This window comes from Gymnoscopelus microlampas, assembly GCF_963454915.1.
Source record: "Gymnoscopelus microlampas genome assembly, chromosome: 21".
NCBI classification, from domain to species: Eukaryota; Metazoa; Chordata; class Actinopteri; order Myctophiformes; family Myctophidae; genus Gymnoscopelus; species Gymnoscopelus microlampas.
This window is the reverse complement of record NC_139958.1, coordinates 37,890,446-37,906,447: the sequence shown is the minus strand read 5'-3', so window position 1 is coordinate 37,906,447 and position 16,002 is coordinate 37,890,446. Positions and strand designations below refer to the sequence as shown.

Sequence of the window (16,002 nt, the reverse complement as noted above, 5' to 3'; positions counted from 1 at the left end):
AATGAAATAGTTGTAAATTGTTGTCTTCTATATCATATATTATATCAATCACTCATAATACAGTTGTTGGTGGGCATTTTGAACAATGGCTGCCATGGGTACCATATGAAAATTCATGATGCCTTCATATCACATTTAGGGGGGGAATGCCTTTGGCTGTACCAAATTAACCAAATTTCACGCTTTTATCACAAAATGCACAATCGTTTTGGTTATCTGCCCCATCAGAATATAGAGCTTTGACTTTTTCACAAACAAATATGACTTACCCTACCTTTAAAAATGGGTGCGTTAGATTAACGAGTGCCACTGGTCAATGCTTGCATTCACACACCTAAATCTACACCCATTATTATTTGTATTAGCTGCAGCTGCATTGCTTACATAACAGTGTATTAAGGTCAGCCTTATGTTTTTTAAATCTGAACTAGAAAACTGCAAATCAGCCTTTCTCATTCTTTGAAAAATATCACCAATAATGGCACGCGCAAAATATGGACACCAGGTTGAAACTAATGTTTTAATCTAGTTCTGATTAGTCCCATGAAAACACAGTGAACGGAAGAACGTTTTGTGAAGTTTTATTAAGAAAACAAACCATTGTACATGATAAAAACCAAGCACTACTGATGGAATAAATAAGTCAAACCAAACCATAAATCTGTACAAGATCAATCTAAAGTGAAACGACATGGTCCCAAGAAAAAAACAACATACACGTTTTCATATCTCACAGATCGTTTTACACACAATTATGAGCAAACTATAAGCAATCGGCTCGATCAGGTGAGACCCACAACATAAGTGAGATTTATTTTAAACTGAGTGTACATAATAATGCTGTTTGTAACGGTTAATGTCAATACATAGCATTTTAAGTACCAGCGCTGCTGGACTGGGAATGAGGTATATGCTAATCCATCCTCTAAACTGAGACAATTCTTTTTTTATTTCATTTTCTCTCCATCCATGATGACTGCTTATTTGCTAAAAATCAAAAAACCTTTTGATCAAGTAATTCTGTGTCAAAAAATATTCCCATATAGCCCCACTGTATGAAGTCATTGGTTCACAAGAATTTAATTGATTTCATGCCTTAATTACAACTAAATATTCATTTTTGCAACTATATATATTACAGGTTTGAGGTTTTACACTGGATGTCATAGCTCTGAATTCTTCCTCTTAAATTCAAGTAAAATCGCATATTGATGTCAATGAAAAGGCTTTACAAAACCAACAACTTGATGCCACAAGTATGGATTCAGCCAATAAACAGCACCTTGAAGGAGGATTCTAACCAATGCTTGTGGTAAAAGACTGGACCCTCTACAGTGAGCTACAGGAAATGCATGTGTAGTTCAAAGGTATGTAGTGATGCACAGAACATTTTCCAGAAATGACAACCCATCATCCTGGACCAAGCAGGAAACTAGTACCTGCACTAGTCTATCTCAACTTTAGACCTGAACACAACCTATACAAAGAATCCAAGTGTCAACTAAAGCAGAAAAAGATCAGTAACCAAGGTATAGAGTAAACTGCTGAAATTCTCAATTTGACTTCTGGTTGATACTTGGTTGCACAACGTGTCTGGCAACAACGACAAAATTGGCAGATCTACAAGCTCACGGTGCGCTGTGGCCTTGTAGATTAGCTACTTTCTAAATCAGGCTTAAAAATCGTACACATTTAATTTGTCGGAGACAAATGTTACATGTGGGTAGTGTTTGAACTCAAGTCTCTAATTGTTACAGCCAATATTAAACTGATACGGTTATAGCTGGAAATAAATATCGAATAACTTCAATTAGTGACACTTGTAAGGCAAACAAGACATGGCACCAAAAGAAATGTCAATTAGGAACTATTTGACCTAAAAAAACGTATGTTTACCGGTAATCATTGCAACACAAGGCACACCTTCAGGACCTATTGTACCAAATGCTTGTTTTCACTAATTATGGAACAGTTGGAACTTAACCAGTGCCATTGTCTTCTTCCTCTACCTATGAGAACTAACTAATCAAAAACAACCGAATGAAGAACTTTAAAATGGATAGAGAAAAGAAAAAGACACATCCACTACAGCAGCAAATCTATCTGTGATCGATTGTGATTATACCATAACAGTGCATTGACCCTCCTGAGAAAAAAACCCTAAACATTTCCTAAATTAAATGTATAACATTAGTCTAACAGGAGGCAAATTGGGAAGAGTGAAGTGATGTGGTCTATGACGGGTCGAGGTTTCCTATAGTCCAGTGGTTCTCAAACTTTTTTTATTTAATCAAGGACCCCCATAACTCTGAGAGTGTACAAAACTGTTCCGTTTGTACACTCTCAGAGTTAATGACATGTAAGGGGGTCTATTTGGAACCCCTTGAGGGTCCCTGGACCCTCTTTGAGAACCACTGGTAAAAGTCACTGATCTAGGACCAAGTTAGCCTCTTTTGTATCCTGAGCTAATTTAACCATTAGGATAAAAAAAACTTTTCAAACGGGTTCTCAGACCAGAGTCTAGGACCAAACCTCACCCTTTTAAATCGCACCGACGTTGGACGTCGGCGCGAAAAAAAATCCCCAGTGTTAATTCTTTTTCTTTCTTTTTTTTTTTTGTCACAGATGCAGGTCAGTGTATCTCTTCTGGGCTGGAACTGGGCTGGGTTTAGCAGCACTAACTCCTGGTCCTGGAGGCCGATTTTGCAGCCCGGGTTTCAGAGCTTCTCTTGGCATTTAGTGAAAAGTGTTGGGAGAGCTGCGTGAGAGGAGGAGGAGGGGGTCAATGAATAGAGGTAATATCCATTCTCCCTCTGTGGGCCGAGGAGGAGTGTTAGGGAACGGGGTGGGGTAATCGGGGAGGGTTCAGAGGTTAGAAAGGGGGCTAGAGAGACGTCCGTTCTCCCTTTTGGTATTAACCACTTAAACCCTAAGTACTTAGTTGACCGGGGTCCCACAGGGCTCTATACTAGGTCCGCTAGTATTTCCCTCTACACCAAATATCGTTGTTGAAAATAGACGCGTGTACAAGCTCACAACCTCGTCGCGAGCTTGTAAAATCGGCTATTTTTGCCCGAACGTTCGCCCCCAGAATGGGGGACGCTAGGGTTCATGTGGTTAACAGCAGGTATTGGAAACTACGGAGTAAGGAAGAGAGGGGAGGAGAGCCGGCACGGTGTCCATTGTCCCCAAATGATCTAGGGTCAATGGAGGGAGGTACGGGAGGTTGAAGGAGACAAAATGACCCAGCACAGAGCATTTAATTCTCCTCAAAGTCCTGAGATGAGGACTCCAGTTTGCTTTTCTTGCTGGGTGGGGTCTCTTCCTCCAGATCCTGACAGAGAAAACACAAACATAAAGATCACAATCGTCACTTTTGTACAAGAACGCATGTTAACGGCATACATGCAAATGTGAGGCTCAAGCCCATTAGATGTCGTAGCATATCGTCGCAGTCGGGTGGAAACCTTGCATGTCAAAAACCTTTTCAGGAAATGGGAAAAAAAAGGAACCCGATTGTGTTCTAATGGATCCAATGTAGTTATTAGTTAGTCACAAACTCTTGTTAATACTTTATCTGTAAAATATTTAAAAAAAACACAGACACACTTAACCACTTTCAAAATGTTCAAAAGTAGCTAAATTGTAGATCTACAAGCTCACAACATATTACATTGTGACGTGATGTGAGCTTGTAGAGCGGATATTTTTGCTACTTTTGCACAATGCTGTCGTACAATGAAGTAGGGCATTAATTTAAAGAAGAAAAACTAAAACATAAAAAAAATGTAATATGGATACAAGGTTTCTGACAATGCAAGATAAAAAAAAGGTCTAACTGCCTGCAATTATGCAAATTGCATGAAATCCATCATGGCAGGATTTGGTGGTAAATGTGCCCAATTTGTGAGCTTGGGGGTTAGTTAGGCAAGTGACCTACGAATGTGGATACCAAGCAGCGAGTTATGATATTGCACTAAACCTGTACACCCTGTTTTTACCTGAGCATGAAGTGGAAATTCCTGAAAAGTAGTTTCAGGGGTTTTCTGGTGACACATAAGAAGTTTCTTTAAAATAAACACCTCTGCGTGTGCGTGCGTGTGTGGGGATATCCGTGGTGAGCACCTCTACCATGCATAGCACCATGCCCATTTCCAGGGTGCAGCTGTCTGTCTGTCTGTCAGTCAGTCGTATCTAGTATACTATGTATTCATGCGTCAAACCCCTGGTACCACAGAATTAACAAGTGGTCTGATCTCATTATAATGTCATTGTAGAGGAATAAAGACACTTTGTTGAGATCTACAATGCGTTGACATATGATATTTGCACTATTTTTGCATGACACCGTTGTGTATTTTTTGTATAAAATAGGGCTTAAATGGTTAATTGATAATAATAAAAAAGCTAAAGAAATGTTATATATATATATATATATATATATATATATATATATATATATATATATATATATATATATATATATATATATATATATATATATATATATATATATATATATATATATATATATATATATATAAATAAAAGAAAAGTGTTTCTTGGTTAATCGAAAAAGTAATGGATAGTTGCAGCCCTACTGACCAGTGAATGCTTGTCTCACCCTCTGTCCATCTAGGATGGAGGTTTACATAGAACCCAGGGATTTTCTCTTGCGCAAGTTTGACTGGTAAATGCCAATGATGGAATCACCTATGACGTCACAACTTACTCTAAAATGGCGTGCGAGTGTGCATAGACATGTGGCACTTTATGAATGACAGGAAAGTGTCTATTCCACTGAACAAGAATCAGAGCGTAGTAAGGAAGCATGCATGTGTGGCACCGCGCATCAATTCTATGAATTTCGGTGATTTAAAAGGAAATTCTCCACGACCACAGTTTTCACACCTCTCTCTCTCTCGCGCTCTCTCTCTTTCGCTCTCTCAGGGTACAGTATAAGTAGTAGTGACAGACTTCACTAAACTCAATCACACTTCCCTTCAGGAACAATTAAAGGCACACAGTACAGAGACAGACAGACTAACTGAACTTAAAGCAACCACCAGAGCCTGTGGAGTTGAACCTGTGACAGTACAGCGGACCGTTGAAATGGCATCAGTTGTAATGCGTGTGTTGTGTCTCAGTGTGTGTCTGTCGGTCGGTCTGGGCAGTATGAATAACCAGCAAGGCGGGATGAACAATGCTCTGAAAAAACTCTTTCAGCACTATGTAAGTACTATTACTGCATTGTTACTACTTCTGCCACTACAACTATTACTACTACCAGTAGTAATGTAGTACCGTTATTACTACTACTAGTAGTACTGTTATTACAACTATTGTGACTACTACAATAACAAGACTAGGGTTGTAGCAGTATAGGTACTACTACTACTGCTACTGCTGCTGAGACATTGTTGGCCAAAACATAATTGTGTGCTTAAGTCATAGCCTATGGGAATTTAATTCATAAATCAATCTTTCCCCAGTGACCATTTTTGGCTAGACTTTTCCAATCAATCCGCGTTTTAAAATGCAGTAAATCGCAACAAGAACATAACTTTAACAAACAATAACCACCCAATGATATTTAATGTGTTGGATTCTAAAGCAAGTTTCAGTTTAAATAGTCCTTACATACTGTACTAAAAATTAATGGAACCCTAGGGCTTCCTAAGAAATAGAACATGTGTCACTACACGCTTTGGAAAGTGATCAGCAGTAAAGTCAAATATACAGCGAGTCATAGTTAATGGACTAAACCATGCCAGACCACCAGTATGGTCCTTTAATTTTAACCCTAACAACCTAACTCTTAATGACCTTAACCATCACCACTATATGACTGAACTTAAACCTAACCTTAACTAGCTCTGATTTGAACGCTTCAATCCTAGCCTAAAATAACCTCTTGGAAATGAGGCTGTGTAATATGTCCTCACTTAGCGTAATGGTCCTCATCTTACTATCCTTGTGAGGACATTTGATTCTCACAATTAAGATAGCAATACGAGCAGGCGCGCACGCACACAGAGCTACCAAATTAATTGTATGTTTGTTTTTGTTGACTTTGCAGAAAGCTAACAAACAGGGAATTACTGGATCTCCTGTGTTCTCCATTGACTTCCTACGAGACAGCAACATAGAGGTACACACGCGCACGCACACACACACAATCCACAAACATTCTCCAAAGATGGATGGGTGTATCAGGGATAGTGATTAGAAGCTAGGAACGGGCGATATGAAAAAAATAATATTTAGAATTACAATTCTATAACATTCTATTTTTTTAAGTATTAAGTATAAAACTGGCATTAAGGGATTATAAACCAAGAAGAGACAAACACTTATGTCATATCACAATATATCTATTTACTATATATCTTTCTCTCCCACAGAATAGTGAAAAAAAGGTCCTAATGGTCGGTTTTTTGGAGGTATATGAGAAGATGATTGGTCAGATGTTGGACCAGAGTCTTGGAGGCCAGGATCAGACCAGGGACTCGCCTGAAGGCTCTGGCCAGGAAGGAGAGGCTGAGATCAGGCAGAACCTGGTCTATGTGCTGGGAGAAGTCAAAGATCTGCTGAAATATAGATATCAGGACTCCAGTCTGTTAAAGAAACAGATGCTGAATCTACAGAATATAAAGGTACACATATGGCACGCACACACACACACACCACACACCACACACACACACACACACACACACACACACACACACACACACACACACACACACACACACACACACACACACACACACTAACTGTCTCTCTCTCTTTCAGACTAACAGTACATTGGTCCAGAAGAAGGCACTATCTGAGTTTCCCTGGCTGTATCAACAGGCCACCAAACTGAGCAGAGACGCAGAAGACAAGCCTTGAGCTAGAGGAACAAGATTACTAAAACTCTAATTACATTTATTCACAAATACTTCTCATTTACATACAGTATTAATTGAATTATAATATTTCTGTTGGTGTGTACTGTGTAAGGATTTATTTGTGAATTTGAATTTGTACTATTTATTAAATATATTTATTAATTCTCACAAAAACAAAGTATTTTCTTTTGTGCCAGCAGGCCAGAGTGTTTTGGCCTGCTGGCAGCGTGCACATGACATAGAGGCTTAATATCGGTGCAGTTTGTGATATTAGGAGCGGACACACACACACACACACACACACACACACACACACACACACACACACACACACACACACACACACACACACACACACACACACACACACACACACACACACACACACACACACACACACACACACACACACACACACACACACACAGTGAAAACAATAATCTGCAGCCTCGCAGAGATAATCAATCACTCTGTGCTAGTCGATGTGCAGACAGTTTAGTGAAGAATGACATGCAGATATCATCAGCTCCCTTTGGAGACTTGCCAACTCATGTCATCCTTTTCTACCAAGTCAAGACCAGGTCTGGTTTTCTCGAGGTGAAACAATGCCCCGGCTCACATAGGTCACCATGTGACAGGCAGACAGTCTGACAAGGTGGATAATCATGATTTTACCCTTTCTCACGTCACACAGTGTGACATGTAATGAATGTATAAGAGGGCCAAAACTGTGCAGTCTGCAGGCCAGAGACCTTCACTCTACACAGAAAGAATGCTATCACACACTTGCTAGATGCAGCTTCTTGAGCCCACTTTCTACTTATACAGCAACAATAGTTACATAGGCTACAGTTTGTGAATCCAAATGTATTATTATTACATGTACAGGTTATATTAGCAGCTGTTAGCACCCCCATCTGGCCAACAGTGGTAATTTTTCGGGAAGCTAATGCACATGGATATCTATAATTTTGCCAGGTGGCATGATGCCATCTCATGGCAGAAGAAGGAGAATAATAATAAATAATATAATAAATAATAATTATAAACAGTAGGGTTATAGCCATACCAGATTAACAGAAATGTGGTCTGGAGTGCAAAAACTGAACTTGCTGAGGGCTGTGCAGATATTAAAAGGGTTAGGGTCCAAGTATAGTTGTAACTCAGGTCCGTTTGACTAAGAATAGAGGGTTTAACCCATTAAGGCCGGGAACGCACCCGTGTCATTTTTTTTTTTTTGGGCTATTCAAAAATAGCAGATCTACAAGCTCATAGCACGGCACCGAGTGCCGTGCTATGAGCTTATAGATCTGCCATTTTTGAAAAATCGTGAAAATGTGTGCCAATCTTTGAATGTATATTTTTCAAAGCGAACATTTGTAACTGTCAAATGTCTCAACAAATGTCTTCATTTTTCTGAAAAACTATTGTTGCTATATCAGCGGTGCTCAAACTTTTTATTATCAAGGACCCCCAAAATTATACATTTTTGGCCGCCGATACCCATCAAAATATGTTGTTCCGGGGAAACCCAAGAAGCAAAGATTTGAGTTAAAAATGTTGTTTCCCAAAAATATAATGTATTCAACACAAATGTTCAAGATTTTTCAATAATAGCAGATCTACAAGCTCGTAGCGCGGCACTCTGTGCTGCGCTACGAGCTTGTAGATCTGCTATTTTTGAATACCCCAAAGTATAAAATAATGGTTATAGCTAAAAATCTAAAATGACAAAGTATGCGTTCCCAGTCTTAATGGGTGGTTAAAGTAAGAAGCACCAAAAATAAATGTGTGGAGTTTCCCATACCTGAGTGGCTTTGCTCTCTGAAGGAGAGTCCTTCTCCCCTGAGGACTGGCTGTCTCTCTTGGCACTTGGTGCTCTTTCTGAGGTCTCTGAGGCTGCTGGGGTGCTCTTACCTGAGGAAGACAACATATGACACGCACCCACATGAATCAACAGCACCACATGCACACTTACTTGTACATTAGTTTAGAGCTAAATTAACCTAACCTGTAGAAGCAGACCATTTTAAAAAGGTGGCTTTTATCAAAAAATGTGAATTAAAAGAATTGTGTAATTCTTTTTTTTTTAATAAAAAAATGTGATATTCTTTGTGAAAATGTGAAAGTATATACATGACTTGTAGTCAGTGGGCTACATATGCAATAACAATGGTATGGTTCTTTAAATAGTTTATATGTTGACAGTATACAGTATGTTGTGGTGTTTATACTGTAAACATTGAATATGGGACTGCAGATTGACTCATACCGCAAATTGAATTGCAATATTGGTCTGAGAAATTGTTAGGTAGTTTTCCCAAATCATTGCTCAAGTGCTATCCTGACACTATAATAACCAAAGTTACAAAACAGTGTATTTGATACTTTGGGCGGCTCTGTTATAACTGAAAGTCTGAAACACTACCAGGAACAACCATATATCAGAACTAACTCTATGTTAATAAACATTTATAAGAGATCAGTCCTGTCTAACTGAAGTAATACACAGAGCAAATAAGGTATATTATCAGAAATATCTAACGACTGAGACAACAGGATAGAAAGATGAAAGGATGGCAGTTACAGCCCCTAGGGGGCAACAGCATCACAGCTGCAGCCTTGTCTTCCCCTTGTGTGTTTGTAACTGCAAAGAACAAGTCGTCTCTTTCACCCTCAGTGTGTTGTTCATAGGTCGTAAGTAATACAGCAGCATTTTGATAGAATAAGAAAATAAATAATAATTAAGCTCCTCACGTAATTTCCCAGGTACAACAACACCTATAGCTAGGTGTCTTACACCTAGCTATAGGTGTGTGTGTGTGTATGTGTATGTGTATGTGTATGTGTGTGTGTGTGTGTGTGTGTGTGTGTGTGTGTGTGTGTGTGTGTGTGTGTGTCTCTCTGACCCCTCTTGCTGTCAGGACTCTGGTCGTTCTTGGCTTCAGTGTTGTCACGGTGAGAGACGGCGGCGGGCTCGGGGGTGGGGCTGGTGCTACAGCTATTTTCTTGCTTCACCGGGGACGAGTCAGCGATGGAACTCTGATTGCTGCATTCGTCTAGAATGGACACAGGACAGGTGCACCATATTAGTCACTGATCACCAAATAAGAGTGATTCTCAAACATTGTCATGTAAAGGACGAGTACCCCCCTGTACAAGCTGGATTAAGCAATGTGTATATTATGTAGATATCTTTGTTTTGCCTATCCTCGACATGTTTCTGTTTTTTTTTTCCTTTCTCTCCTTGCTTTCCCTGAAGTCCGCCCTCTTCCTTTTATTTTTCTCTTCCTGAAAACAACAAGAACAATGGACCTTGCACAAACATTTATTTCACCCACTTCTTTACACCTGTAAACCTGTGATGTGATGATTCCACATTGTTCAAAAGGTTTAACTATAACTTGATAGTTCAATTCTCAGTTACAGTCCCGTAAAGTTCTATTTGGTTCTTTAATTATTTAGCTGGTGTCACCCTGGAACCCCCTCAAGGACCCACGTTGAGAACCAGCGCTTCTAGATCAAGTTCTAGTGTGATTACACTCACCGTGCATGTCCATCATCCCAGGAGAAGAGCTATTCTCTGGAGTGGTCACCTCAGAGCCATACTTCTCATCCTTACCCTTCTTCTTATTCTTGTTCTTCTAAAAACAAATAAGGAATAATAATAATTAAGTTATGCATGTGTGGATAATGAGTAAGTAAAAATGTAACTTTTGAGCGCAAAAGGTTATGAGGATAAAATTAAATAGCAATGTAAGTAGCAATTACGAGGGCCAAGCACTGAACAGAGATTTGCGGAAATTCAGATATTGAAAGGAAGTTCAATAAACATGAATAGACACTATTCTAAATGGTGTCAACTCAAAAGTGGACACTATAGTTTGTAGTTATTCAACACAATAAAAGACATCTTATGTTCCAAGTCTCAGTTTGTGTAGATGTAGTACATGTGTTCCTCTTAATGTGCACATAAAAAACATTTGAATCATGTGCATCTCGGGATCCACATGGGAACGGAATGGCTCCAATGTGGATCCTGTGATGTCAGTCATCTATGACTTATCTATGACATACGACTCCAAATGTGGGCAAGGTTTCAGCCTGATAAAAGCTGTGTTGACTTCATTATCAAATTTGAATATTCATCTATGACATATGACTCCACATTTGGGCAGGGTTTCATCTCGATCAAATCTTTGTTGAGTTTTACTGTTGACTAAATTATTACATTTTAATATTTTCTTTTACATGAAGTATAAAATAATATCTGGCCTACTGGTAGGGTGCACATGAAATTTGGCACCGAGCGGTCAAGTGGTTTGCAAGGTTAGCTCCACACACACAGACAGACAAGACCATCTTAGACAGCTACTGTAGACTGCTACAGAGCCACACCATAAAAGAGAGAAAGGAACCATAGCAGGTTTGGCAAAAAAAAAAGAAAAAGAAGATATTATCCCTAATAAATGTCAATGTTAAATTGAAATAATTAACTAAATACCCCATGTCCCAAAGTGTATTTCTCCAACATTTAGAATGGCAGAAATTGATAATGGTGAATAATATGGGTTATATTGTTAAAGCCAAAGCACTTCTATTTAGAATGAATGTAACTGTGCCACTTGTGCCATTTAGCATGGAGTGCAGAATGCTTTGGACTATATGAACACCATACCAGACTTGTTGTGGCAATCATGGGATCGCACATCGGGTTGTGTAGGCATTGTTCAACATACAGTATGCATATCACGTCCAGATAACTGATCATTAATTTAGCTGTCTGAAAGCCTTTTCAGTTGCACAGGGAAGCCATACTGTCGTCTTTTAATATTCACATAACTGTGAAGTGATATTATACATTTAGAATTGCTGAAATCTTCAGTTTGGTTAACACCAAAGTTACTGAAGTTGATGCCTATGAGTAAAGATCCTACAGCACTGATTACCCAGTTATTATTCCTTGACCATCTTTAGAGCATTTACAGCAGGTAGGTAGAATATACTTTGGCCAAGGCAGCCTATGGCCAGTTGGCCACCTAATTCTTTGGAAATTAATTGTTTAATTTGTGACAATTACGACAATTTCTCAATGTAAAGCGTCCTCGGGTCTCTTGAAAGGCGCTAATTAAATGTAAGCTATTATTATTATTATTATTATTAACCACTTGAACCCCAGCATGCCTATTCTGGGACATTCACCATAAATAGCTGATCTACAAGCTCAAATCGTGTTGCAACGTGCCGCATTTTCAGATTGTAAAAACTAGAACGAGATTTGGTGTTGACGAAGAAAGAAAACAGTCCAAGACAAGTACGTTTCACTAAGACTAGAGGGTTTAAGTGGATAAAAAGGCCATTGGGTGCTCTGCTTGATGAATGCCCTCCCAGATCCTTACCCTGACCAACACCAAAAACCTATGCCTAAAACTAAACTAAACGAAACCTTATATCTAAACTCAAACCATCATATTGCCCAAACACAACCATATGAACCTTATTATATACCTAATCTTAACCATCTCTAACCTAATGTCTAAAGACAACAACTGTACACGAGCAAATACTGTGTGATTCAAAGAACCTAATCCAGTACGGCAGATTTTTTTTTGTTGCGACCATAAAAACACTAAAGTAATAGCCTAATAATAATTTTAAATAACAATGCTTCAGTGCCACTCTAATGTCAGTGATTCAGGCCTTATGTGCCTTCCAAATGCTTATGACAGCAGTGGGAACTGGGCGAAAATGCTTTTACTTGGTAAAAGAGGAGACATAGTTATAATACAATTATGAATGCAGCCAGAACAAGAGCACATGACACATTCATCTTTTCATATATTCATCAGCACAATGGTTCAGCTAAACTTGAGCCTTGCTTCAGCATGCTCAAACTTCACTTCGCTTTGTCCCTTTTCAGCATGTATAGACGCCATCTCATGTGGAAAATATATGTACATATTGTATATATGCGAAAAAACATGAGTGTTTGTTGTATGGTAAGGAAGGGTTTAACTCACATCATCGGATTTGGGTTCTGTCACTGGGACCCACTTGTAGATCCGAAGAGACGTATCTCCGACTGTCACCCATTTCTTCTCCCTATTTAGCAAAGGACACAAAAGTGACATGAGACTCTGTATAATATAAAGACATTATCGTGGACACGAAACATCTTTAAATGAAGCGGTTATAATTTAATCAAAGCTAAACAAAACCATGTTGCCCTGGCAAGTAGCAGCAGACATCACATAAATATGTTAAATCCTTGCAAGCAATTAAAAAAGAGAAATCAAGTAGCCAAATGCATACACTGCCTTTAACTAACAAACATTATTAGATGCCAGTTAGCTTGTAAGTTAACTTTTTATCTATACCAAGTTATTACAGAAATACAAACCAAAAATATCTTGTAGCAACGTTATTATATTAATTTTGATCTAGGAATACATTACTGTCTGAATTACCAAATTATTATTCATGCTTGCACAATTATCAAATTATTATTCATGCCTTGCACTGCATTTAACTTACAAACATGATTAGATGCCAGTTAGCTTGTTATTACAGAAATACAAGCCAAAATCTAAGTTGTAGAAAAGTTATATTAATTTGGATCTAAGCCCTCTATTAACGAACACAACACATCCAAAAGCAAGTAGATTTTTTGTATTACAAGTCTTATTACAACTCGGGGGAGGGGTCATTTTATGTCAATAGATCTTTATACTGATCCTTATACTGACCTTATACTAGGTGTTTTCACCATGTTACTACCTGTAGCCTACTTCACCATGTTACCATCAGTAGCCTACTTCACCATGTTACCACCAGTAGGCCTACAGAACTGAGATACAATAAATCACTAATCCCATACATGTGCAGACTTAAATTATAATGGATTTTAGATTCGTGTCTTAGGTTATTAGATTTTTAGATAGGCAATTGCATTTTTTTGTTTTATATTGTAATCAGCAAAATAATCCAGTGTTTTAATGGCAAGTGTCTTTTTAAACATCTGTGATCATGCTGAAAGCTGAATAAACATTTTTATTTTGCCTATGGCAAAATAAAAGTAGCCTACTTCACCATGTTCCCATCAGTAGCCTTACTTCCCTTCTCTCCCAACCCCCACCGTGCAGACAGCAGGCAGCATTCATTCTCTCTGGCCGCCCTTCAGTGCGACTCAAAGCGCTTCATTTAAAACTCCACACACACTAAACTAAATAATGGTTCCCAAACTTTTTAGCTCGAGACCCAAAAAGAGAAGTTTTCTGTCTCCCCGGGACCCAAACTAGTGAAAATAGCCGATCTACAAGCGCACAACGTGTCGCGACGAGACACGTTGTGAGCTTGTGGATCTGCTATTTTCACCACTTCTTTAATAAAAGTTGTTTTATTTATAATTTTGAAAAAGATATATAGATTTTTATTTTTTGTATTTAATTTCTGAAAATGTGTGAATTTCTGGTGATTTAAAAAAAATATATTTTGAAATGACAATCAAAAACAAAATGTAGGAAACAAAAAACAAAGGCATGTTTACTCGTGACCCATAAAAATTGGTCCGCGACCCACGAATGGGTCCCGACCCGGTGTTTGGGAAACGGTGCACTAAAACTACTCCTGACTCAAGAAGAGCGGCCGTCGACTCGTCATAATAATATTGTCTCCCGGGGCGACGACATGGACGGTTTTTAGTGTCGTCCCGAGCGTCGCCTCGCCTCCCCCGGTGTCGCAGGGAACACAAACAAGGCGAGGGAGAGAAAGGAATAATGGCTTCATGTGACTGGCTGCAACGACATGGCTTCTTCTTTCTCTGTTGGGTTCAGCCCTCCTCCTCCCTTGTGGTGGAGGGAGGGAGGGAGGGAGGAGGGGGAGAAAGAAATTCGATAAAAAAAAATCCAATCGCTATCGAATAAGTCAATCGAATAAAAGTCGCGCAAGTGCGCCCCGGTCGGTGCACCTGAAGAAGTTGCATCTACCAAAAAAAAAGCGCCGTTGAAAATGTCTTTATGGGTTCTTCTCTCGTTCCCTCTCTCTCCTCCCCCAACAAGCCTTTTCTCGTGTGTTAGGTAACGAACGAAGGCTGTGGGGCTTTTTTTTTTTAAATTTCCTTTCTTTTCCCTTTTCTTACCATTTTCGTACTTTCTCGATGGCGGCCATAACCCGCTTGATGTCATCTTTCGCCCTGCTCCGGGTCTCCGCTCGGACCGACCTGCCCGACATTGCAGCGGGTGCTTGGTGGTGGTGGTTAGAGATATTTTTTTAAAGGCTCAGCGACGCGGCCGGCAGTTTCAGTTCTCACCAGACAGACACAATGCAAACACACGGGGGCCCGCGTTGCCAGATGTCGCGAGAGAAATAAGCAGCCACGTCTAGGAAAACAAGCCCAAAAGCAGCGACTACTATAGCCACATGAGCACCGGATATTTGAAAATAGTAGATTTACGAGCTTGTAGATCTCCTATTTTCAACAACAGCAACAAATATTGAAAAAAGTGAAACATTTTGAATATTCTTTGAACATTTTAACAACACCAATCTGGTACAGGGGGGGGTCACAAAATACTTTTAGATGGGGGTCCGTGGACAAATACATATTAATTTGGGGGGTCCTTCACATGAAAATGTTTGAGAACCACTGGTTTAAATAACATTACACAGCAAGCCCAAAATAAGCAACACTCAACTACCAATATTTACTAATAAGCAACTTTACAGAAAAATAAGCCCAAGGTCGCTTATAATGAGCAGACATGGCAACACTGCACGGTGGCCCCCAACGCGCGTGCGCCGACTTTTGCACTTCGTCCGTACGACGGTAGGCTTCTGTGGGTCGAATTCGCTTTGCGACGAACTTTGCGTATCCGGTCTGCTGCTGGGGGGCGGATACGGAAACGGCGCCTGCCGTGTATGGGGAATTGTACCGGATACAGTAGGCGGGCTCCACTCTAGACCGGCTCGAGCTGGTTAATTCGGAATGGAAACATCCAGGCTTTCCACGGGTGCTACTGAACGCCTGGTGACGAGAGGTTTACGTACGGCGGTGTCGCGCGCCCGGGGAGAAATAAAGCAGATTCACAGGCTCACCACGGGTCGCATCCGC

At 39.6% G+C, this 16,002-nt stretch overlaps 1 protein-coding gene across 1 annotated transcript; it reads right to left on the bottom strand.

Annotated features, from left to right (window-relative positions):
- Nucleotides 1-565: 565 nt before the first annotated feature.
- bcl7a (BAF chromatin remodeling complex subunit BCL7A) lies at nt 566-15,194 on the bottom strand. Its single transcript, XM_084047420.1, has 6 exons — nt 15,031-15,194; nt 12,914-12,995; nt 10,441-10,537; nt 9,803-9,952; nt 8,701-8,810; nt 566-3,334 (listed from the first exon to the last, which is right to left on the bottom strand). The coding sequence occupies exons 1-6, from the start codon at nt 15,120-15,122 to the stop codon at nt 3,260-3,262; spliced, it is 606 nt and encodes a 201-aa protein (XP_083903546.1). The 5' UTR covers nt 15,123-15,194; the 3' UTR covers nt 566-3,259.
- Nucleotides 15,195-16,002: the final 808 nt, after the last annotated feature.